The sequence below is a fragment of the Dermochelys coriacea genome, chromosome 1 (assembly GCF_009764565.3).
Source record: "Dermochelys coriacea isolate rDerCor1 chromosome 1, rDerCor1.pri.v4, whole genome shotgun sequence".
NCBI classification, from domain to species: Eukaryota; Metazoa; Chordata; order Testudines; family Dermochelyidae; genus Dermochelys; species Dermochelys coriacea.
This window is the reverse complement of record NC_050068.2, coordinates 249759192-249783475: the sequence shown is the minus strand read 5'-3', so window position 1 is coordinate 249783475 and position 24284 is coordinate 249759192. Positions and strand designations below refer to the sequence as shown.

General features: G+C 43.7%; 1 protein-coding gene across 1 annotated transcript in view; it reads left to right on the top strand.

Moving 5' to 3' along the window:
- The first annotated feature begins 810 nt into the window (after positions 1–810).
- AKR1D1 (aldo-keto reductase family 1 member D1) overlaps positions 811–24284 on the top strand; it is a 54879-nt gene continuing 31405 nt past the window's right edge. Inside the window, exons 1-2 of the mRNA XM_038408553.2 lie at positions 811–1577; positions 20536–20703. Coding sequence (XP_038264481.1) covers positions 1485–1577; positions 20536–20703 — 261 coding nt within the window. The 5' untranslated portion in view covers positions 811–1484. The remainder of the gene's footprint in view (positions 1578–20535; positions 20704–24284) is intronic.

The window sequence follows — 24284 nt, the reverse complement described above, 5'->3', positions numbered from 1 at the left end:
AAAGACTGAAAAGCACTCCCCCTCCCCCCCCAAAAAAAGACAACCTATGACTTTGGGCAGGGGAATGAATTAGCCAAGTCTGACCTAGAGGCAAACAATGACACCGGGGGATGGGTACTGGGTTTCCTCTCCTGAAAGCAAAGAAATGGACTGATGTAAACAAGGGGCTTAAAAGAAGTCTTCCATTAATAAAATTAATGAAATGCATCCGATGAAGTGAGCTGTCGCTCACGAAAGCTTATGCTCTAATAAATCTGTTAGTCTCTAAGGTGCCACAAGGACTCCTTTTCTTTTTGCGAATACAGACTAACACGGCTGCTACTCTGAAACCTGTCATTAATAAAATAATGGGCCATAGTCCTGAAAGTGAAAGGACTCGCGTGATCTGAACTCGCAGGCTTAGAGGGGCAATAGGAACAGGGAACGAATCAATGCGAGGGAGAGCAGAAGCAACTGAAGGCGCACCCAGGCTAGCGCAGCTCAGAGGTAGGCAACCTGCGGCACGCATGCCAAAGGCGGCACACGAGTTGATTTTCAGTGGCACTCACGCTGCCCGGGTCCTGGCCACCGGTCGGGGGGAGGAGGGGGGGGGGGCGGAGGCGCTCTGCAGTTTAATTTAATTGTAAATGAAGCTTCTTAAACATTTTGAAAACCTTATTTACTTTACCTACAACAAATAGTTTAGTTCTATATTACACGCTTATAGAAAGAGGCCTTCTAAAAACGTATTCCTGGCACACGATCCCTTAAATTAGAGCGAGTAAATGGAGGCTGCGCACACCACTTCTGACAAGCTGCCGACCCCGGGTGTAGCTACTGCGTTCAATGGTTTGGCACACGCGAGCCGCTGGGGCGATGAAGGCTGATGGGTAGCTCCTGGTTTGGCAGGAACCACGTCTTGTTCGAAAAACCCGCTCATTTCCCCCCGCGAGGAGCCCTGAAACGATTCGAGGAGTCAGCAAACAGAGCAACGGTGCTTGGCAGTGGGAGCCCGCTGCAAGCATAAGCCACCCGCAGACCCCCTCCTCTCCAAAAAGCACAACCCCCTTTCAATCTCCTCCCGCACTCCGAGCACACCCTTGCTTTTAGCAGCTACTTAAAGCCACCTGGAAAGGAAAAGTCGCGCGCTCCAGCGGAAGCTGGTTTAACGGGGCCATCTCTCCCGCGCTGAGTCGGCCCCCGCCCCGAACCAGAGCGGGCAGTTAATATTTCACCCTGCTGCAAATTTGCTTTGAGGAGAATGGAAGGGTAACCCTGGGCTGGGCTGGGCTGGGCTGTCCCACGAGGGAGCTGGAAACGCTGCCCCAGGCTGTTCGGAGAGGCTCGCACGCGGGTCGCTGGCACCGGGCAGGTGGAGCAAGAGCAGCTCCCGCGCGCGCCCTCTAGTGCCGCAGCCTGGAGCACGCGCCGCACACAGAGGGGGCTCTTGCCGCTTTCATTCCGTCGGTTAGCAACTTGCAGTCAAGTGTTTTATCATCCGCATCATGAATCTGACGGCTGCAAACCACCGCATACCTCTGAGCGATGGGAACAGCATCCCCGTGATTGGACTTGGCACCTACGCTGACCCCAAAAAAGTAAGTATCTATCCTCTACTTTTTCCTTTTTATCAACCCACTTCTTGCTCGGAGCAGGCTGCCAGACTTTGTTCTGAGCACAAAGATCCAGGAGGACTGTTAAAAGTTGATGCTTTCCTTTCAGAGGCACTGCTGGCTTAGGCACTTGCCTTGCAATGCCTTTCTGCTGGCATCCCGGAGGGTTCTTTAAATTTCAGATTGTTAGCAGTTCAGGCAAAGTGGTGGCCAATCTACACACCTCTTCTGTGGGCCTCTCATTCAATTTACTGTGAAGAATTTAAAACCTCCAGTTAACAATGGTGCTTTTACATCCTGAAAGCAGGAAGGACTACAAATATTATAGCAAAGTTTAGAGTCTTTGTTGCTAACTTCCAAATATTCCCAACTCAGTATTTTACAGCAAGCAACCAGTGATTGAAATGCTAACTAAAGCCATGGATAACTCCTAGCCCAAGTAATCTGTTCTCTTTAGGATTACTAAATAATCCCTAGCATTGATACAGCATTTTATATCCTCAGTACTTAACAAAGATGAATTTATTATCTGGGTTGATAGCTAACTACACACCATGATACAGGCATATTTAATTGAAACTAGATAGGACAGGCTGGTAGAGCTGGCATTTGTTTATAGTAGTTCAGTGCTGTATTGTTATAAGATATAGAGTGCACAGATACTTTGAGATAAGTGTGTACTTAGAGAACAGCACTCTGTCCACCTTGTTGATAAATTCTGCCCCATACAACTCTGACTTCATTAAGATTGCACAGGCTGCTAATCAGGAAAGTTTTAAATTATTGCTAGTTATCTTGGCAGCTTCAGACTGGCTTTAGCTTAGTCCTGAGTTCCCAGAAACTCTGATTCCAGCTGAATCTGCTGAGAGAGAGATATGCTGGAGAGCAAAGTGTGCTTGGTGCACAGTGACTGGGAGACCATCTACCTTCCCTAAACTCAGTAGCAATTTCTGAGGCTGCAAGCTGGTCAGCAGACCTGCTGTGCTGAGCGAAAAGAAAAACTCAGTTTTCTTGTAGAACATCTTACAGATGGCTTGGACACTTTCAAAGGAGTATTTCTGAAACAAAGACTCAGGATTCCTACATCCTGATTCCTGTGGCTCCCAAAAGCTGAATGCCAAAAGGTTCCAAAACATTCTGTGCTCCTTGATGTGATGTCCTGGCAGTGAAATAATGAACAAATTAGCTGCCTCCCTCTCAAATTACTTGACTTTTATATGCTCTGTGTCATTGTCTTGTGTGAAGTGAGATAAAAATTGTGGGCAGAACCCTGTGCCCTGTAGTACGGTATTGCAGTTAAAATGAACAACTAAGTGTGAGCCAAAACACACCTGTTACGAAGGTGATTACTTGGCCAACAACGATCTTTGTACTGTAGCATATACAGTACCAACAAATTAATACACAAGGGTAAGTATGATCAAAGAGAAAATCATTTTTGAATAAACAGCATTGTTGCAGGCAGTACAAGAGTGATCATCACTGAAGGCTTCAGATAGTCTAACAATCAAGGCAGGTTGTCTGAGTTAAGACACTTATTACTGTTGCAGAAGAAGGGACACAACAGTGAGACGGGTTCTCACACCCAGACACTAACCCTAGAAATGCAGGGAGTGATGCCTAAAGTCCTCCAGAAGCTTTAGAATTCTATCAGATGAGTATTCAGAAGGTAGTTGATGGGTGGCTAATAGAAAGTTAAGGCTGGATTATTTCTGGCAAGTGAAACACATTGTAGCAAAGCAGAATGTTGCATAACCTGGGGGATGGGAGGGGGAGTCAATCTGGCAAATATAACACCTTACTTCAGACATTTCACACTCTGCTTAGCACCAGTTACTCTAGGCACCTAAAGTTTAGGACTAGGACATCAGCCTTAGAACATCTTCCAGGTGCCTCACCGTCTGTAAACTGGATGGGAGTCGGGTGTTTGTGGCAGGGAGAGGTTGGATTCCTGAGAGGGCTAGGCACTTGAGAAGGGTCAGGGAGAGGTGGAGAAACTCAAGGGAGTTCTCAAGGAAGAAACTAGGCAGTGGGGAAAGGGGTGGTGAAACTAGGCAGTGGGGAGAGGGGTGGTGGAAATGGGGGGCTTGGGGCCATGGCCCTATCACTTTTTTTTTTTTACATCATATTACCGGCCATAAGGGTAAGCAATGGGGGAGAGGGCAGAGAGGAACAAGCAGGGGAAGGGGCAGCATGGGGGCAGAGGCCACGGTTTGGTCACTGGTGCCCCCCCACACACACACATGTAGGGAGTTTCTGCTGCTCCTGGGTAGGTGTTAATGAAAGCGCTAGGGAGAACTGTGGGAGTGTTTGCATTGGTGGCTGGAGCTACACTACAGCTTACCGCAGTAGTGATGCAGCTGCAGCACTGCTAGTGCAGATGCTCTAGGCTGATGGGAGAGCTCTCTCCCACTACCACCGCTCACAGGGGCTGGAGTAACTATGTCAATGGGTAGGGTAGAGGGCAGGACACCTGACTGGGTAGTGGTTAAAGGGTCAGCAGTTTGGAGATGGGCAGCTCGCTTCCTGGGAGAGTTGCAGGGAGAGTCTGGCATTTGTCAGTTGGCAGGTGATATCCTGACTAACTTGCACTGCACTACAGACAAGTTACTTTGCTTGAACATTCTAGCCATCCTGCCTTCAGGACCTGAAGAAGAGCTCTGTGTAGCTCAAAAGCTGACTCTCTGCAGAATAATAAATAAAATAAATAATAAATAAATAATAAAAACTATTACCTCACCCACCTTGTCTCTAATCTCCCGGGACTGACCTGGCTACAACTACAACACTTACTACACACATTTTACCAGGAACAGAGCTGGACAGTTAAGTAATCTGATAGAAAAGGTTTTCAACAAGACTAAGTAAAGGGGGATTTTTCTCATCAACTGGATGCAGATCAAGAGTACAAGAATAATTATTTCATCCCTCTCTAGATATTGATAACCTGCAGAAGGCAATGGCTTTGTGCTTTATCCTCCATAACACATGGCCTGAGAATTCAGTATTGATTCAATATTAGCAGCCACACGGGGTGAGTGAATTCCTTTTCAAAAAACAGATTGACAGGGCCAGAAGAGTACCCAGAAGTCACCTACTGCAGGACAGGCCCAACAAAGAAAATAACAAAACGCCACTAGCTGTCACCTTCAGCCCCCAACTAAAACCTCTCCAGCACATCATCAAAGATCTACGACCTATCCTGAAAAATGATCCCTCACTCTCACAGACCTTGGGAGATGGCCAGTCATCACTTACAGCCAGCCCCCCAACCTGAAGCAAATACTCTCCAGCAACCACACAACAAAAACACTAACCTATCCCTGCAACAAAGCCTGATGCCAACTCTGTCCACATATTTATTCAAGGGACACCATCATAGGACCTAATCACATTAGCCACGCCATCAGGGACGCGTTCACCTGCACATCTAGCAATGTGATATATGCCATTATGTGCCAGCAATGCCCCTCTACCATGTACATTGGCCAAACCGGACAGTCTCTACGCAAAAGAATAAATGGACACAAATCTGACATCAGGAATCATAACATTCAAAAACCAGTAGGAGAACACTTCAACTTCTCTGGCCACTCAGTAAAAGACTTAAGGGTGGCAATTCTGCAACACAAAAGCTTCAAAAACAGACTCCAACGAGCTTGAATTAATATGTAAACTAGATGCCATTAACTTGGGTTTGAATAGAGACTGGGAGTGGTTGGGTCATTACGCATATTTAATCTATTTCCCCACATATCCTCACACCTTCTTGTCAACCATCTAAATGGGCCATCTTGATTATCACTACGAAAAAAATTTTCTCCTGCTGATAATAGCTCATCTTCATTAATTCACCTCTTACCGTTTATTTGGCAACTTCCACCTTCTCTGTACGTATACACCTTCTTACTATATGTTCCATTCTATGCATCCAGTGAAGTGGGCTATAGCCCACAAAAGCTTATGCTCTAATAAATTTGTTAGTTTCTAAAGTGCCACAAGTACTCCTGTTCTTTTTGTGGATACAGACTAACACGGCTGCTACTCTGAAACCTTCCTTTTCACTGGAGTACAGTCCCAGTTTCTATGCCCTTGTCTACACTACAGAATTACTTCAATGTAACATCACCACGCAGGGGTGCGCTATAGTTCAGTGGTTTTCAAACTGCGGGTTGCAACCCAGTACTGAGTCGCAGAATGTCATGCACTGGGTCGCAGTGGCTCTGGTCAGTACCGCTGACCAGGCCATTAAAAGTCCTGTTGGCGGTGCTGCTAAGGCAGGCTAGTCCTTACCTGTTCTGACACCGCGCTGCGCCCCGGAAGTGGCCAGCAGCATGTCCAGCCCCTAGGCAGGGGGACCACGGGGCTCTGCACGCTGCCCCCATACCGAGCACTGGCTCCGCACTCCCATTGGCTGGTTCCCAGTCAATGGGAACTGGGGGTGGCGATGCCTGTGGGCAAGAGCTGTGCGGAGCTGCTTGCATACATCCACCTAGGAGCTGGACCTGCTGCTGGTCACTTCTGGGGTGCAGCACGGTCCACGGTGTCAGGACAGGCAGGAAGCCTGTCTCTGCACCCCTGCTGTGCTGCTGACCAAGACCACCCAAGGTAAGCCCATGCCCCAATCCCTTGCTCCAGCCCTGAGCCCCCCCACAACCCAGAGCCCCCTCCTGCACCCCAAATCCCTCATCCCTAGCCTAAAACCTGCACTCCCAGCCCAGAGCCCTGACCCCCTCCTGAATCCCAACCCCCTGTCCCAGCTCAGAGCCCCCTCCCACAGCCCTCACCCCTGCACCCCAATGCTCTTCCCCAGCCCTGAGCCTCTCCCACAACCCAAACCTCTCATCCCCAGCTCTGTTGGGCCACAGGCATCAACAATTTTCTTCAGCTGGGTCGCCAGAAAAGAAGTTTTGAAAACCACTGCAGTTATACCAGCCTTAGCACTAGTGTAGACAGCACTTTGTTGGGAGGAGAGCTTCTCCCACTGACATAGCTACTGCCTCTTGCAGAGGTGGAGTAACTAAAGGCTAGGTCTACACTGCACAGCTTTTCGTGACATGGCTGTGTCGCTACAGCTGTGCCACTAAAAGTTGCGCAGTGTAGCCGCTGTTTGTCGGCTCTCCTACTGACAAAAAACGTCCACCCCACAATGAGCAGCATTTGCATTGTCAGCTGGAGAGCACTGTTCACACTGGTGCTTGTTGTCACCAAAACCTTTTTTGTCTCTCAAGGTTTTTTTTAACACCTCTGAAAGACACATGTTTGTCGTTCAATTGCCAGTGTAGACATAGCCTAAGAATAGGATCAAAAGGTTTTCTTGTTAATGCTTTATTATTTTAATTGGTCCTTCTAGTCACTTTAGAGATGTGACTGAGTGCAAGGGCCAGTGTTTACAGATGACTTTGGCTATGTTAGTCTGAATTCATCTCTAACTCAACCTTGATAATTACTGGCCTGAGGTAAAGAACAAAGTAGTTGTTGGGCCTATTAAAAAGGCTGGTGTATTGGAGATTCCTAGAGAACTTGAGGTCTCCTTGGAAACAAAGAAGGTTGTGCTCTCGAAGTCAAGAGGCCCTTTTGTAGGGATGAAAAGAGAAACTCTGGAGGGGGTCACTAGTCAACTTCAGTCCTTTTCCCTTCAAAATAGGTCAACTGTCTTTTTGCCACAATATCTAATATCTAGCATATTGAAAACCTCAGATGAGCTATCCCACTTCCAGATCCTTCTGGAAGCTGCCAAAGTGCCACACTCACAAGACTTCCAGTACGGCCTCTTCCGGTCCTAACTGGAATCTACCTTGTTCTTCTGCAAAATGAAATACCTTTAAAAGGATACCTCCAACCTCAAGGTCACACCTGAATGGATTTAAGAGCAGAGTGAGTAATGATCATTTACATGAATAATTCTAATTGCTACATGAATTAACTCCCATCATAATTGTGCTTGTTGTTTTTAGCATAAATATTCAACCAATAGAGGTCACCTTATCTTTCCACTACAAATTAGGATCAAACTTGAGGGAAGAAGTGGGGATATTTGCTGGATTTGGAAGCTGCCTCAGTCTTATCTTCCTACTGGAACCTCTAAAGCACCTAGTGCATAGGACATAATGACTGCAGATGACTAGAAAAGCCATTGGCTCATCTTCTAAACAGGTTGCAGGATTTTTTTTTTCTTCTTTGGCTCCTTGAGGAGTGCTTTGGTGAAGAGGCAAGAATTTCACTGGGCTATTAAGGCAGCACATGTGAGACTTTTTTGTTTGTTTCAGAGCTTGACTTTGGGGATGGCAGATGGCTCCTCTGCCAGATCAGGCTGGCTGCCTATTTTCAAAATGTGGAGGGTCAAATGCTACATCCACCCCATACACAAACAACAGGAAGGAGGTGTAGACCGTGTTCCTGGATCCACTAAAAATCTGAAAGTTCTTGGTTGGCTGCTAGGGAATACCTAATCTGGCCCCAGTCCACATTTCATTTGAGCTGGGCTACCCCTGTTTCTCTTTACTTCCTACACATGCAGTCAGGACCCTTGTCTGAAAAGCTACATGGCTCAATATTTAAAGAGTTGATGACAAGTCATGTGGAATGAACATGACGTACAGTGTAAGCAAAATAGTCTCTAACCTGCATTCCCTTCTCCTTTTTGCTCTTGGGACTTGCTCTATAAACAGTATCCTGGGGCTTGGGAGTCTGACTTATTTGAGGAATAAGCAACATAGATTTTTTGTTGAGATCTAGTTGCCAAGAATGCATAAAGATGGGATATATTTGGTATTGGTCCCCAGCTGCTATAAAGAAGCACAAAAGCAGGCACAATTTTTTAGCAGGCAGCAGAACCAATGCTGACTTCTGGTGAGAAGAGCTGGGCTGCCTTACTTAGGAATGAGATCAGACTTGAAAAAAAGACATTTGGGAGAGGAATCAACATGGGAATTTGGGAAACTTCAGTAGCTCTGGGCCTTAGTTTTGTCTTAATTTACCCCAGCTATTTGCTGCAAAGATGGCAACCAAATCAGACTTCAGGTAAGGCATCTTTAAGCAACAAAGATCCCGCCTTCATGGATTTCTTTTGCAATAACAAAAGGGATGAGGAGTCAGTGGAAAATGTAGCAAAGGCAGATGTATCTCTAACAAATACTCTTCAGGTTTTATCACTAGCATCATTGGGTCTTTTTATATTTTTAAAAAACTCAACATTGTGGCAATCCTCAGTGAGGTTTTTTAAAATTCAGACTAGAACTTTGCTTGCTTTTCACCACTGGAAAAACTTATATTTATGGCTATTTCTCCCTTAGTTCTCCACTTGCCTGGCACTAGCTTTGTTTGCCCTTTTGTACACCTCTGCTGCTGTTCAACTCTGGAGCTTGTAGACTGTTCCAGATGGTACCTGTATCTCTGCCTCCTACTCTCCTTCCTCTTGGTACTCAGTTAAATCCTCTCTTTTTCTTGCCTATAGCCTCCTCTTGATTTCTTGCCTAGTGCTCTTTACATTTTATGAAATCTATTGCAATACAATGTACTTTTTCACAAGTCAAAATTCCCATTTTTTACAGGGGGAAGAAATTAAATCACTTAAGTGTTATCATGAAAGCAGAAAAATTGATGAACTTTGAACTGGGGCAAGCATGAAAATTCACAATATTTGTCATGGGACAGAATTTTTCCTCCTTGCCACCAAAAGCAGAGTTTGACAAACTGATATGTATCAAATTGGAGAATATGCAGACTCTTCACATACAAACCCTTTTCCCGGCTCAAAAATAGCCTGGTATCTCCCTACAGCTTTGGTTCTGGCAAAGATCATACCACACTGCAAGATGAATGGATTTTTATGTTAGGGAAACATGACTCTCTCTGCTATATGGGAAGTTGACTTTTTACTAAAATCTCCACATTGAGGACCTTATTTTCATGAATTTTACAGTTCTTTATAGAAACCAAATTTAAGACTGTTTAAATTCTTAATTCTTCTTTAATTCTTCTTTAGCTCCAACTTCTTCAGTGGCCATGCATGCACTTAGTGTTTAATGAACTGCAACCAATTAAAGATGGCACTTAGTGATATGGTCACCATACAGAATCTCCAATTAAACAGGAGCATCCTTGTATGCAGTGTTGTAGCAGTGTCAGCCCCAGGATATTGGAGAGACTAGGTGAGTGAGGCAATAGCTTTCATTGGCTCAGCTTCTGCTGGTGAAAGGCCATTCTGGTTTAAACCTGTGTAACTGAAGGCCATTGAAAGATAGGAGTCAGGATATGAAGTACTTCTAGGAATTAACCCCCCGCTGTCCCTGGAAATCTATATTCTCATAAAATGATGCCTGTTGTTGTATCACTCAAAATCTGAACTTGTTTTTTAGCCTGGCCCCAGGAAAGGGATATCAATAGCATGGATTCTCTATAGGCCTAATTGTATTTCAAGCCTCAAAGTCTTTTCTAAACACTGTAGGCTTTGAGGAAACGGTTCCTAAAATCCAGCACTCTTTTTTAATATCTTCGCTGTGTTAGGACACACCTCTTCAGAACACTTTAGAACACAGTGGTATAGTCCTATGTTGCAAAGTGTAAAACTCAATTTAGTGAAAATATGAATAGCTTGATTGTCAGCTGGTGCCAACGGAGCTATGCCAAGCTACACCAGCTGAGAAGCTGTCCATAATAGCCAAGCTGGCACTGTTCACTTGGCTTCAGAATACTTTGACACATGAAGACCTGCTAATATGCAACAGTAGTCCAGCGTGACACACCCAGAGCACAAGACAACGCTGGGGAGACTGCAATTTTTAGGCCTTGAGACTGCACCCCCTTCTGATGCTGATTGTTGGTTAATTCCCACTGGCACTGATACATAGCAACTTCTGTATGTTAAATGTAGCTGGGTGAATGGCTGACAACTTCAGTCAACTTGATTAAACTGTATCGATTCAAGGGTCTATTAATGAAGAGTAGCAGAAATATTTGAAAAAATAGTAATACTTCAGAAACCAGAGGGGATTTCTACTCTTCAGCCAGAACCACTTGAGGAGTGACCAAATAAATAGGAGAGCTGCTCACGCTGGTGACACAGCTGTTTACTGTAATGACTAGCCTGAGAGTTAACTGTTCTACTCCTACCTGTGCTACTGTGGGTCACGCGTCATCCAAAAGTCGTTAGCTAAGTGGCATGGCTTGACTCTGCCCCAAGTTGCACAAGTGCAACCCAAGGTCAGAACTTGTCCTGCAGAATCATTAATATGGTGCTGAGGCTTTGAGACTCATGATTTGAAAACCTTTGACAATACATACTTTGGGTTTTTTAGTTGCCTTCTAGATTTTTGAGCCTGTAGGGCTCCGTGTCATGTTCTTCTCCCAACCAGGCAGCCTAGAAACTCTTTCTAAACAAAAACTCAGATTCTTGCAATCACATGACTACAGGAGCGGTCATGAACTGAATGTCATGAACCTGTGCATGGGCAACACTGCAGAAGTGAGAAGGAAAACTGAGCTCAGCACTCCAAGCTCAGGTTGACCTAGTTCAACTGGAAGCCTAAAAACCATGTTAGGGCTCTAACTGGTCCCTTGATTACTTGTGAATGAAGCAGACTTGATCTGGAAGTTAGGGTGGGGTCTGTCTCTAGTTTCTTGAGGCTAGAACCACATTTCAAGTGACCACCATAATGTGTCCCATGGCTTAGTTTCTCTTTAAAATGGCATAAGCCTCCTGCAAGAACAGGTAGCAGCTCTGCTCATAGGAGACCATGCTTAACTTTGGCCTCAGTCTTTTACTTGTACATGAGGCCAGGCCCATTAAAACTCCAGACGATACTACAAGAAACTTGGCTGTTTTTCAGGCTTCACTGAACCAAGCTTTAGCTGGTTCAACCTCTCAGCTAGCTTGGTGTTGAGGCTCTGATACAACTGCAAACTCCACCTGTACCCTCACAACAATCCCAGAAATCTTACCTATAATTTGATTAGGGGATAAAGAGTGAACTGACTTGCAAGCCATTGCCCTTATCCCCTGTCACCAGGGATGCTGGTGCCCCTGCTTTTCCTGAGATCGGAAGACACTGGGGAGGGACCACATAGAAAGATTTCATTTTTAAAGGAGTTCTTGGAGTCTTCTGATAGGGTGGCTGCCCTTCCAATTAATATGTAGTGTAGTGTAGCTGTGACGGTCCCAGGATAGTAGAGACACAAGGTGGGTGAGGTAATATTTTATTGGATCAACTTCTGTTGGTGAAAGAGACAAGCTTAAGTTAGTCCAATAAAAGATATTACCTTACCCACCTTGTCTCTCTTCCAATTAATAGACAGCTTCTGGGGCTGTCAGGCTGCCTTGTCCTCATGCTGTCCAGGACATTGTCTACCCTATTTCAGCTGCCAGCTGAATGGTCTATGGGGATGTGACATGTAGAGAATTTAAGCAAGCCATCAAACCAGAAGCATGAGGCACTTTGTGCCCTGTAGGGCTTTCAACCACTGGCTGTTGAACAATTCCTTTTCATGTCTGACACCCAAAAAGGTGGAATGGTGTCCACAAAGACCATTCCTGATAGATAGCAATAGCAAACGTTAAGGCAGTTGGTAATTTGTAGGCCACCTGCTAGCACGTTTTCTAGGAGGCTTCAAAGGTAAAGGGCTTCCCCAAAACTTGGCTTCATACATAATCTGCAGGTTTTAACAGAGGTTTTCATGGATCTAAGTGCTTGTATGGCTCATATCACCAAGAAATGTGACTGCCTTATGAGAATTAATTAATATCTTCACATCATCCCCACCTTACAGAGATTGGGGATGGGAGGAGAACTGAGCCCTAGAAGTGCTACACGACTTGTACACAGAGGAGCTTGGAATTGAACTAACATCTCCTGAGTTCCAGTCAGTTCTTTGACCACAGGATTATCTTTGCATATACTAGAAACCCCTTAATATTTGCTTGAATCTCAAAGGCTGCAACCCTGTGAACAAAACTTCTGAGTACAGTTTGAGAAACTCTTACTAAATCAAAGCCAATGGATTTCTCTGCTAACAACCTTTACATGTGCCTAAGAAAATTAAGAGCTCAAAAGTGGCTTGGTTGCTTCATAGGCAGGGCCTAAGGCATGTTTATGAAACAACCCAGCCTCGCTGAAAAGCAAAGCTATCAGGACAGCAGCCCATTGGCTCAGAGAGGATATATTCACAATGCTTCGAAGAGTGTGTTCTATGGAAAGTTGCAGTGACTACAAATTGCAGATTCTGCAATCTTTTATTTGCTCTGGTAAAATAACTGGGGCAGACTATGCCAGCTACAATAGTCCTTAGCACAGCTTTGGCTAAATCCTAGAACAACAACCTAACAGGAATTTTAGAAATGCTAAGTCTAATTATGCATGCTAAGTTGCTATTGCAAGGGCAGGGGGGAATCAAACCTCGCACTTCAGAATTTAAATTGATGTCCTGTTGCATTAGAGAAGAAATTCACCCCCTTTCCTCCTAGTCATCTCATGGCACAAGAGGTAAGATGCATTACAGATTTTCCCCTATTTTCTTCAGAAGCATCTGGTACCAACCTCTGCTAGAAGCAGGATACCAGACTAGATGGAATAGCACTCTGGTCCAGTGTGTAGCAATTCCCCAGATGGCTTCCCCATCAGAGTGAATAGTGTATGGTACATGGATTGCCAGCAGTCCTCCTCAGCCATCATTTCTGAGCTCTGTCAGCTTTTTGCAGGGATAATTTCTCTGGATTTTGCTTCCTTGTTGATGGTTGCTAATGTTTCCCGGGGAATAGCTGCCAGATTTTTCTGTATAGAAGCTGGTTATGTTCTGGTGATTGGTATTTTCCAAGAAAGAGGCACAGTCCAATTTCTCGTCTGCAAGAGTAAGCAATTCTAAGAATGTTCCCTTGTGCTGTTTGCATCCTTAGTTCACAAAGTGGATCTGGCTTTTCCTGTAACATCTCAATTACTTAAACCAGGTGCTTTTCTACAGTAAGGTCCCAATTTTGGACACTTGTTCTCTTGCTGCTTTATTCAGAAAATAGGCAAAGGGAAGTAGGCTCTGGAAGATAAGGAGGCTTCCAGAAACTTTAATATGAAAATCTGTTTGCAGCTTCTGGGCTTTTGCAAGGTACATCCCAACACTCAGTGTCCCTATCTTCTTCCTGTATCTAGTGGACTAAGATTCCTAAACAGTAACTTGAAATCTGAAATTATGATTGGAACTGGTAGATTTAATCCACAGCTTGCCTTTTCAGCATGCTGTAGTTAAAATCCAGTGCTTTCGGAGGAAGGCTGAATTCTTTCCAGCACCCCATGGCAATCCTTCCTCTAGCTTGAGGTGGGCTGGATACCATTGGCCAGATCGATCTGGTCAAGACCATTGCACACTGTTCCTTCCCTTCAAGTGTTGCCTGTGCAGCTCCCGGTCTCTGCCAGCCTGAGAACAGACAGCAACTAGGCTCACACACCTACATAATTTTATTGACGTAAGAGACATGGCAGGATGTACCAATTCTTAATAGTTTTCTGCCATTAGTCCATATTTATTAACCTAGTAATCACAAAGTAATATAACCCTGTAAAGGCATAGCACAAAAGTACTGCCTTTAATATCTTAACTTTTTCCCCTGTGCGTGTGCTCCAGCAAAAAAGCAATCAGGCACAGTCAGCAAAAATTATTTCACTATCTTAGTGGTTAGAGTAATAGAACCTTCCCTACTGCCCTCCATCAGCTGGAAAGCTGAAGAGGTAGATTGCAGAATTACCTCCCCATCACCAGCTAGGAAGCTCTTCAGTGGGAGCAAACAGAACAGGATGAGAATTCCCTCCATTCCTGCAGCCATAGGGGGCTGCAGTGGCACCATAGATTGTAGACCACCAATAGCTGGAGGCTGTTATGAAAGATGGAGACATTTGGTGTCAAGGGACAGGGCTTTGCTAAGAATCCAGAACTTTCCCTGAGCCAAGAGCGGCTCTACCAATTTTGCTGCCCCAAGCAGTCGCCGCCGGATTGCCACCGCCGCAACAACAACGGAGCTGCCGCCCAATTGCCGCCGTGCTCAGAAAAGCAGCGGAGCTGCTGCCCAAAAGCCGCTGTGGTGGGAAGAGCGGCCAAGCTGCCGCCGAATTGCTGCCGCGGGACACGGACTGCAGCCTCATTCTGAATGCCACCCCAAGCACCTGATTGGAAAGCTGGTGCCTGGAGCCAGCCGTGCCCTGAGCACTGCCCCTGAGTAGTACCCTCCCTCAGATCTCCATCTTCAGTTTGTCTCTAGTTAGTAGGATTAGCCCTCTGGATACTGAGTGGCTAAAATGTCCAAGCTGGTGCTGAGAAGGGGAGAGAGATGGGATACATTAGAAGTACTCTGTGTGATGACTTCAGTGAGAGAACACAATAGAGAGAAGGAAGGGATGGTAACATGACAGGGAAAAGAGACGGTTTTACAGAAGAGAAAGCGGAATAAAAGCAGGAAGCAAAAGTGGTAACAAGTGACAACTGTAGTAAGAAGGGCTATTTGAATATGTTGGATGAGTACCAGTGCTGTTTTCCTTTTATGCACTCAATATTATTCAAAAAGCTTCTCAAATGTTCAGTAAATACTTAAGCTAGAAAAATGCCAGTGAATTTCATATGTGCAACAAACATATCCTTCTGTTGGGTTCTTAAGTTTGCTTACTACTAGGCTTTAAGACTGAACATTCTCTGGGCCAGGGAAGAGCTGTTTTAGACAAGTCACTGGGACTGGAGGATACACATCCAAGAGTTCTGAAGGAACTCCAGAATGAAGTGGCTGAGGTGCTAGTAATGTGCAAAGTCATTAAAATCTGGAGGAATGGAAAGCAGCAAATATTGTACAGCTGTAAGTTCTTGGGTGAACCAGGTAATTAGGTGAGAAAATCCCTCAACAAACCCAGTAATCAGGGGGCAAGAGGTGGAGTATTGATCAACTGGCTAAACCCAGAGTGGACATAGCAAGTTATTTGCTTTTTGCCATGTCATAAAGACTTGTACTACATTAAATATGGGACCTACTACTGATGTGGAGAACAGGATACATGGAGGATAGAAAGGCCAAAACTAAACTAGATTAATGGGTAGCATGATTACTTGGCAATTCATCTGTTACCTACACAGGTAGGCACAACTTGAACTACTCATAATGAATTCTAAATTAGCTTCTGCTAAGGAAGGAAATACTTTCTTTGAGTTGTCTAACCTTTGTACAGTAGGGGTCAAAAAGCAAACCTCTGTTTCAGGAGCAAAGAATGAGATTATACAGCTTCCATTATCTGCCACTGTCAGCTATGGTTTGCCCTCAGCTGGAAACCTGAATTCTGATTGCTGTATCTCCACAACTGTAGTAGTTCAGAGACTAAGGCTATGACTACACTAGCGATCTTACAGCGGCACAGCTGTAAGCTCTGTGCAGCCCCCCTAAACTGACAGGAGAGCACTCTCCCATTAATTGCTCCAGCCCCTATGAGAGGCAATAGCTATGTCGGTGGGAGAACTTCTCCTGCCAAAACCTGCGCTTAAGTTGACATAAATGGTGCTGCTCATTGGGGGGGCGGGGGCTAATTTACACTCCTGAGTGACATAATTTATGTTGATTTAGGCTATTGCTACACTACAGCTTAATTGTTCTTCTAGGAACATTACTTCCATGAGAGAAGATACTGAAAAGATTTAGGAATGCTTTCTTTAGAGACGAGACATGGTAGATGTTTCTAAAACAAGACATGGTATTGAGTGGAGCTGTTTGAAAACTTTTTTCATCAGGGGAAAATCTCAGCTATTCTGATCCAGGTTGTTTTGTTTCAAGCAAAAACTGGATTTTTCGTCAGTTCTTCTAGTAAAAAAACCTTCACCTGACACTTTCCTGCGTGGGGGAAAATCTGAAGTTTGACAAAACCATGCTTTCTGAGGGTAACTTTCCTTGTGATTCTTTGCCCACCTCCAGTATAGAGCAGACTTTATCAATTATGCTTATAAAAAGTCAGCATAATCTCTCAAACAGGGGCAGGCGTCACCAAACAAAACTGAAAGGCAACATAATTAAAAATTATAAATACTACTTAACACAAGTGTCCTGGGGAACTCCTGGCCACAATGTACCAAAGCCAAAAAAGTTTAATATTGCAGGATCCAAAAAAGGATTAGTCACATGGATAAGCTATACACCTCCACAGTTGTACTAGAATAAAAAACATAACGGGGTTACTAATTCACTTCTCTGGGGCTAAGACAACCTGTCTGGAAGCAGGTTTGGCAGCAGAGCCAGTCTATTGGTAACCTAACAAGCACAGCTGGCCTGTAGTATGCTGCCTGATTAGTGGGAAGTCAATGGACCAGCTCTTAAGCCCAGCAACAGCAGCAGTTCAGTGACTGTTCAAAGCATTTGCCCATCACTGTATAGCTCCTGCTCCCAACTGGTTCCATCCCAGCTCCTGTCTTAGACCCTGACAATGCACATTTCAAGATCTAGCAGTCCTGTACATGCCATCACAACATGTGATTTACCTCATCCAATGCATAAATGCCTCAACAACAACTATGTGGGTGAAACCAGAGAGACAATCACTATGCTCTTGAACTCGCACAGGAAAATGATAAAAGACAAAAACACTCTATCCCCAGTGGGTGAATACTCTTCATAAGGCAATTATGCTATGTGTGTCCTCTCAGTCCTCATAGGAAACCTGCACAACATTTTCAAAAGATGAGCCTGGGAGTTTAAATTCATAACTTTGCTAGCCACTACTCATGGTTTTAATAAGGACACTGGATTTACAGATTACCACAATCTGTATCCCACTACTCCTCCCCTTTTTGTCCTATCACTAAAGGAGTGTTAACGGGCCATTTTACCTTGAATGTTGCCTTAGAATCTGTTCCATCTTGTATTTAGCTGTGACACTGGGAGTACCTTTCCCAAGCCTGGAGAAGAGCTGTGTGTGGGACTCAAATGCTTGTCTCTCTCCAACAGGAATTGGTCCAATAAAAAATTACTTCATCCACCTTGTCACTCTAGGAAACTCTCCATGTTAGGACTTCTTGCACCTTCATCTGAAGCATCTAGCTCTGGCAGCTGTTCTAGCTAGGACACCAGGCTGGCTAGAACATTCGTTTGGTCTGGTGTGAGGCTTCCTGTGTTTCTAGATCTTTAAAATAAGCCTCTTGCAGTTGGTCTTACCCCATACTGAATTTGAAAAAGCCCTCCTGACCTCAACTTGGAAGTCCTCTGAAGACTGAGATCAGTCCTTGAAAGAAAACTCCAGTACGTTTGTGTCAAGATTTACAGATCTATCATTCGAGCTCAAACAATAAATATTCCACAATTTCTGGAAGCTTCAGTTTTTCTAAGGCTGCGAACTTACCAAAGCAGACTGCTCTTTGCTGTGATTTGGGGAAACTTCCTTACTTCCCTTCTCCCTTTTTTAGCCTTTGATTCCACAGTGATTGACGCTGTTTCCTGGCTTCACCTGTCCCCTGGATACTGGGTCTCCATGCCTGCTGATCAAAATGGAGATGGTCACCCAAGCAAAGATGCATCACTGACTCCATCCAAAAATTCCATAGCTGTTCCCAGTGCTTCCTGAAACCTACAGTGCCAGGATGGATTCAATCTGAAGTAGTACTAATGCTTTGACACAAGAATACATTGAATTTCCTGAAACTTAATCATCGCTCCAATTCACTAGTGCACCAGGAGCGGCATACTGAAGTTGGCCCCTGAATGCATCAAAGTGCTGAAACTTGCCCCAGGCACTGGTGCCAACCTGGTGTGTACTTGATGGTGGCCTTCAGCTCTATCAAGCCAAACAGTGCAAAGATGCCTGTTATTTTAGCAATATTTGTCTAACAGTGATGGGGAGCATGATAAAACAAACTCTAAAAGAGACATGGAAACTTTAAAAACACTTCCCCGGAAAACATACCAAGATGATAGGACTGAGAGGCTTGAGCTACAAATGGAAACTAACTCTTAAGTAGATAAGATGCCTTCAAAGGATGAGAATTACAGGTATGTGGCCTTCACCTTATGGTTTCCTTAAATCCTGTCCCTGCAGGTTTAGGTACCACACAAAATACAGTATGTGTTTCAGTTTGCCATTGCTGCATGTTTGATGCACCCAAACCTTTTTAACTATCATGAACAGATTAAAAATGTGGCAGGACAGTGACTTGGTCTCTTCAGCTTTGATGTCTTAGCTGATAGGATCTTCATTACTCTGGCATGGCCTATGCTGCCAGCTTGGAAGGGGCCTTCGCAGCGCCTTAAAGTCCCTTCAGAAAGGTCACTTCCTGAAAGAAGGAAAGCATTTGAACAAGTGTTTGTCTCCTCATCGGTGTACCTATTGAATGAATGAAATAGCACTCTGTTTTCCCCAACATAGGATGGGTGGCTGGCCAAACACACAAATTTGGCTTCTCAAGTTTCCCTCAGGCTTTTTTTTAAAAATTGAGTCCGCATTTTAAAAAAGCATATATTTTAATACACCTTCTGAATCACAAAGTTACCTTTTTCTTGTACCTTCCTATATATACATGTGATCCCTGGCATGTTGAGAGCTCTGGGATAAGGATATAAATATTATATTGTACAGACATAGCATCAGTACCTTCCAAAAGGTGAAGTTAAACTGTCACTACAAGGACCTGTGAGGAGGGTTCCCCAGCAGTGTCCTCTATTTGAGAACTTGAAATATGGTATCCATACCTGCTGTGAGTCCTTTGAGCCACCCTCCAATAAGCAAAGACACTGGCAAGAGCAAGCCATAGCATCAAGCTACTTGCAGTGACCGTCTTAGATGTGGTGATTGTGGTTCTACTTCCGCTTTCTACACTGTACTCTCCCCCTAAGTGAACTTCTTGTTTGGTTTGGCTGATGTGCATCTTGAACTCCAAGCTAGTACATGGCAAAGAGCTGAGCTGCTCTGAAACAAACCCAAATTTTTTTTTTTAGGGTGAGTCAACATGGCTGCTGAAAGGCAACATGAGACCCAAAGTACAGCAAAGGCTTAGCACGTTTTTCATTTGGAGATATCAATCCCATACAGTCTCTCCCTCAGTTTTAATTTCTAGACTGCAGCAGTCAGGACCTTTTTATTTAAAAAATAAAAAAACAATCAAATGTTCTTAGGCAGACTATGAAGCCACTGCCTACCTGCGATATGCTAATCCAAGAGGGCCCAATCCTACTCACCCCCACGTAAAATGTAGCAACTCCAATGGTGTTGAGCTAGTGAAAGTGAGGAGGATCAAGGCAGTGTCCGAATTCCTCTTCCCCCTGCCTCAATAAATTGCTAATAAGGTTATTAGTCACGCAGGCAATTTTTGATCTGTTTCAATAGAGCTGTGCTTCAACCAAAAACTTTCCCATGAGGTCTTGTCAAATGACTTCTTATGTGAAAGTGTTGATTTGACAGGAAACTTCTCAGTGAGGTCATCTTGATCTAAAATGTTTTAGTTTTGCTTTTTGAAAACTCACTTTCTTTTTCTCCTTTTTTGCCACAGAGTGCATTAAAATAAACCATGTCCCAAGGCTTTTCCACTTTTTACTCCTCTTCTATTTTCTGCTCTAACTCTTCAAAACATGTCCAAATTTGGAAAAGTAGTAGCAAAAGGAAAAACTAAATTCTGTCTGTTGCTTTCAACCCTTGAAAAATTAGGGTGGGAGAGGGGTGCACATGGAGAACTTTTTAGCATAATTCTATTATGTTCAGTGGTAGAAAGGAAAAAGGGGGACTTAAAGTCTCCATAAATCTAAATTAATTTCTATTGGGACAGCACAACGGTTCAGTCCTCACTCTTTCCCAGGAGCCTAGTATGTGAACAGAGTTGTGTGAGTTGTAGACTAGGAGGTGAAATGTTGACTTGTGCTTCCCACTCATTCAGAATTAGCACCATCCCACAGCTGCTCAGATGAGCACGAACAAAGTTGTAACCATGTTGCCCTTTCTCTTGCCTCCATTAGACTCCCAAAGGTACCTGTGCAGAATCAGTGAAGATTGCCATCGATGCTGGTTACCGCCATATTGATGGGGCCTTTGTGTACTATAACGAGCATGAAGTGGGACAAGCCATCTGGGAGAAGATTGCAGAAGGAAAAGTAAAACGAGAAGAAATCTTCTATTGTGGCAAAGTGAGAAGTTACATCAGGCTACTTGCTCTTAGTCTTGTGATTTATGTTTGTGGGTGTTCTGGTGGGCTGAACATGCAGTACATTTCCTTAATTTCAAGTTAAATCATCCAAACTTTTCAGTACTTTTTCAAACCCAACCTCCTGAGGTTTTGCCCATCATTAGCCTCTTGGAACTTGTACAGTGACTCTTTCTTTGCATTGCAAATGCACATTTTCCATTGCAGGCCTTTTCAAACACCACTGCTTGAATGAATTGTTTTAAAGAGACTTAATGAATTTACAGGGAAGCAAGGGAGTGGGAAAGGACATGAGAGGAAAATCTGGCAACTACATGGGGGCGGGGGGATTCCAAAAAGAAAAAAGCTACCTATAATTTTAGGTTAAACTTTGACAGTCATCTCATACAGCTGGATTTCCAAGAAACACTTCATATAAAAGCCAGATTTTGTTGTGGGATTTATATCTGAAATTCAGTGATCAATGCAGAAAACTGTCTTGTGGTGATGTAGTCTTGTGCTTGATTTCAAGTGGGGAAAGGCTCCTGAGAATGAGTCATGAGTTAGTCAAAGTTTAAAATCTTAAATCTGACCCTTTTTTAAAATCATCCAAAGAGGTGAAATGGAGAACTTTACTTCAAAGTATTGGTAAAGGGATTCAACTTTAACTTTAGGTCATCGGTACAAAAGTGGTACCAGTTCAGTTATGCGTGTAATAAGCTCGCAGGCTCAGGTCAGTTTTTTACAGGCAGATGGTTCATGTTATAAAATCTTCCACTGCACTTAACACAGTGCTCCTCACATTTTTCTTTCTCTGTACAGTGAATATTAAATTTGCACCACAAAACACTGGTTTAATAAATATTTCAGACACATAAAGAGTATGCATTCAGTGTTTTGTACTGAACAATTGTAGCTGTTTACTTCCATAGCACCTTCCATTCTAGGAGCTAAGTATTCCACAAACTAGGATTCTAAGCCACAGCTTCAGATGATTTTAGGGCTTAAGTGAGTTCTCAGAGGTTAGAGAGCAAGTCAGTGGCAAAGCTGTGAACAGACTTCCAATCCTGTGCTTCATCTATGCTAGCTGCTTTCTGTCACAGATACAGCTGGGTGGGAAACTGTTTTCCTGTTACAAGGGGGGGAATAAGATTTCAAGTTCTTCCCCAAACTGGGGCAAAGTCAGTCACAAGTTTTTCACTAATCAAAAATCTAAACTCTGGATCAGATTGGTCAAAGCAGTTTGTATTGAGCACTCTCAACATTTTTCAAGTGATTTCAAACTTTTCGTTTCAAAAATGTCAAAACAGGACCTGACAATTTTGAAATGACTCAATTTTTTAAAATGGGAATTCAGCAAAACTGACCATTTCTTGCAGGAAGCTTTTGGTTTCAACAAATTGGCATTTCTTGCTGGAAAAACTCTTTGCTTCTAGATTTGGGTAGGAAATTTTCAAAGTCTTCTAACACCATCACCTGATCTAACCCCTAGACAGCCTATTAAATGCACTTTGTCAAACCATTGGCAAAACGTCTTGTATTTGTCCTTGAGTCAAAGTTCAGTTGGACAGAGTTTCTCTTTAGGGAGAGTGGAACATGTGGTTCCCAGAAATGAAGTTTTGATCCTGATCCTATTTAGACTGTAGCTTTTGTTGAGAGAGAGAGAGAGAGAGAGAGAGAGAGGCATTCTGGTTCCAACCTTGGCTGCAATAACATGCAATAACATGCAATATGTGGGAATTCCTCAACTGCAGCTATCTTTCTATTTTCTTGTCTGGTCACTACTTAACAAAATATACATTTAACCCCAAAGTTTCAGGTTAAATCTTTATTTCATCTGTGATTTCCGCCCCAGCCATCGCCCCCGAACTCAGATCCTCTTTTTTCCTAAAGCACAAACTGAGCTAACGGCAAATTTGTAGCCTATAATGGCTGATCAACCCTAATTCTTTGCATTATTAGAGATGCAGTGGTAAGTTCACTAGGCCACTTATTACTACCACATGAGAAAGAGCTATGCTTGTTTCTGACCTGACCCAAACCAGCAAGTACTAGAAATTTCACAGGAGAACCTGGCTTTATTGTGCAATTTCTCAACTGAAGGAGTTCAGGTAAGTCTTTAAATGTTTTGGATGATACAAATCTCACACCAGCCCATCAGCCGTGGTTAACAAGACTAGGCCCAGGTGTACTGGAATAATGACTTTACAAAGTCATACACTATCTGCCAGCTGAAATCCGCATTTGTGCTTGGCTCCTGCTGTTATCATGTTGATCACAGACAAAGCATCCAAAGATTTCAGAGGCTTTCCATCAATTGCCAACAGTCTTTGGCTTATGTACTAAGGCTTTCATGGTTCTCTTTCACCCCAGATATTTTTCTTTTATTAAGTGAAAAAGTAACATTTCCAGGGAATGTGGTGTTCTAGAATGCCACAGCTGCTTTGCAGCTTTCTGATCGACTGGATGTTGATCCACAGATGTAGATAATCACTTTTACAAATTGTGAAAACCATTTAGGAAACTCACCTAATATTTTTTTGCACCAGTGAAGCTAAGGTAACAGGGTTCACAGCCATTGCCACAGCATCTTCCTTTGAAGCCTCTGCAGCTTTTTAAAACTGCTGTATTCATGGCACTTACTCACTGATAGGTCTTTATTCAGGGCTCTCTAAGGCATGTGAGTCTGTTGCAAGATAAAACACATCACCATTACCCCATCGGTAACTGTGTGTCTGCTGAAAATGACTTTGTCCCGAGCTCACCCCCATAGCAACTGCAGGTTTTCCATTAAACATCCTGCAACCTAAAAATGGCCAGCTGCATATTAAAAAGAAAGTTCCAAAATCGAGGCTCTCTACCAAAAAAAAATGCCCTGCTGCCTATATTCAAAAATTCCCCATCTTTTTTAGGATTGAGAAACGCCTTGAATTTCCTCCAAAAGCAGATTTAAGGCTTTGTGATGCACAAAGCATAGATACTCTGCTCAACTCAAGCTGCCCCTGTTAACACAGGTGGTTACGTTGGCAGGTGGTAGTTAAATTTTGGTGTGGTCTTCACGAATAGCCCTAAATAGAGCAAATTTCCGTTAACCCAGATGGGAGAAGACAGACCTGGAACACTGCATCAGCAAGGTCTGTCTTCAGGCTAACCAGATGATGGGTATCTTGGGTCACCACTGACACATGGGAATCCAAGAACAGTGATGGTTTTAAAATCATTGACATCTGGGAATAATCCCTCAATGGAGAAAGCGAGTATAATTAGGGACTATATAAATCATGTGGGTGGTTTTAGAAAATCCATGACCGTGTAAATGGCAAAGTATTGAATTTCACAATTTGCACAGAATGAACTTAACCAGCAAACTTTAGTCAATTTCATTTGTGCCTGTGACTTGAAAGAAAGAAAGAAAAAAGACCCATCCACTCTGTTTCCCGTTAGGTGTTTTTCATACATGCGTGCACAGCACTCAATTCCTCTGTGCACTGCACAGTAAGCTAAGGTAATATTTAAAAGATCCTAGTATGGGGGCATTTTCATGATTTCTGTGCCCCCTATGAAATTGTTATTTACACAAGGCCC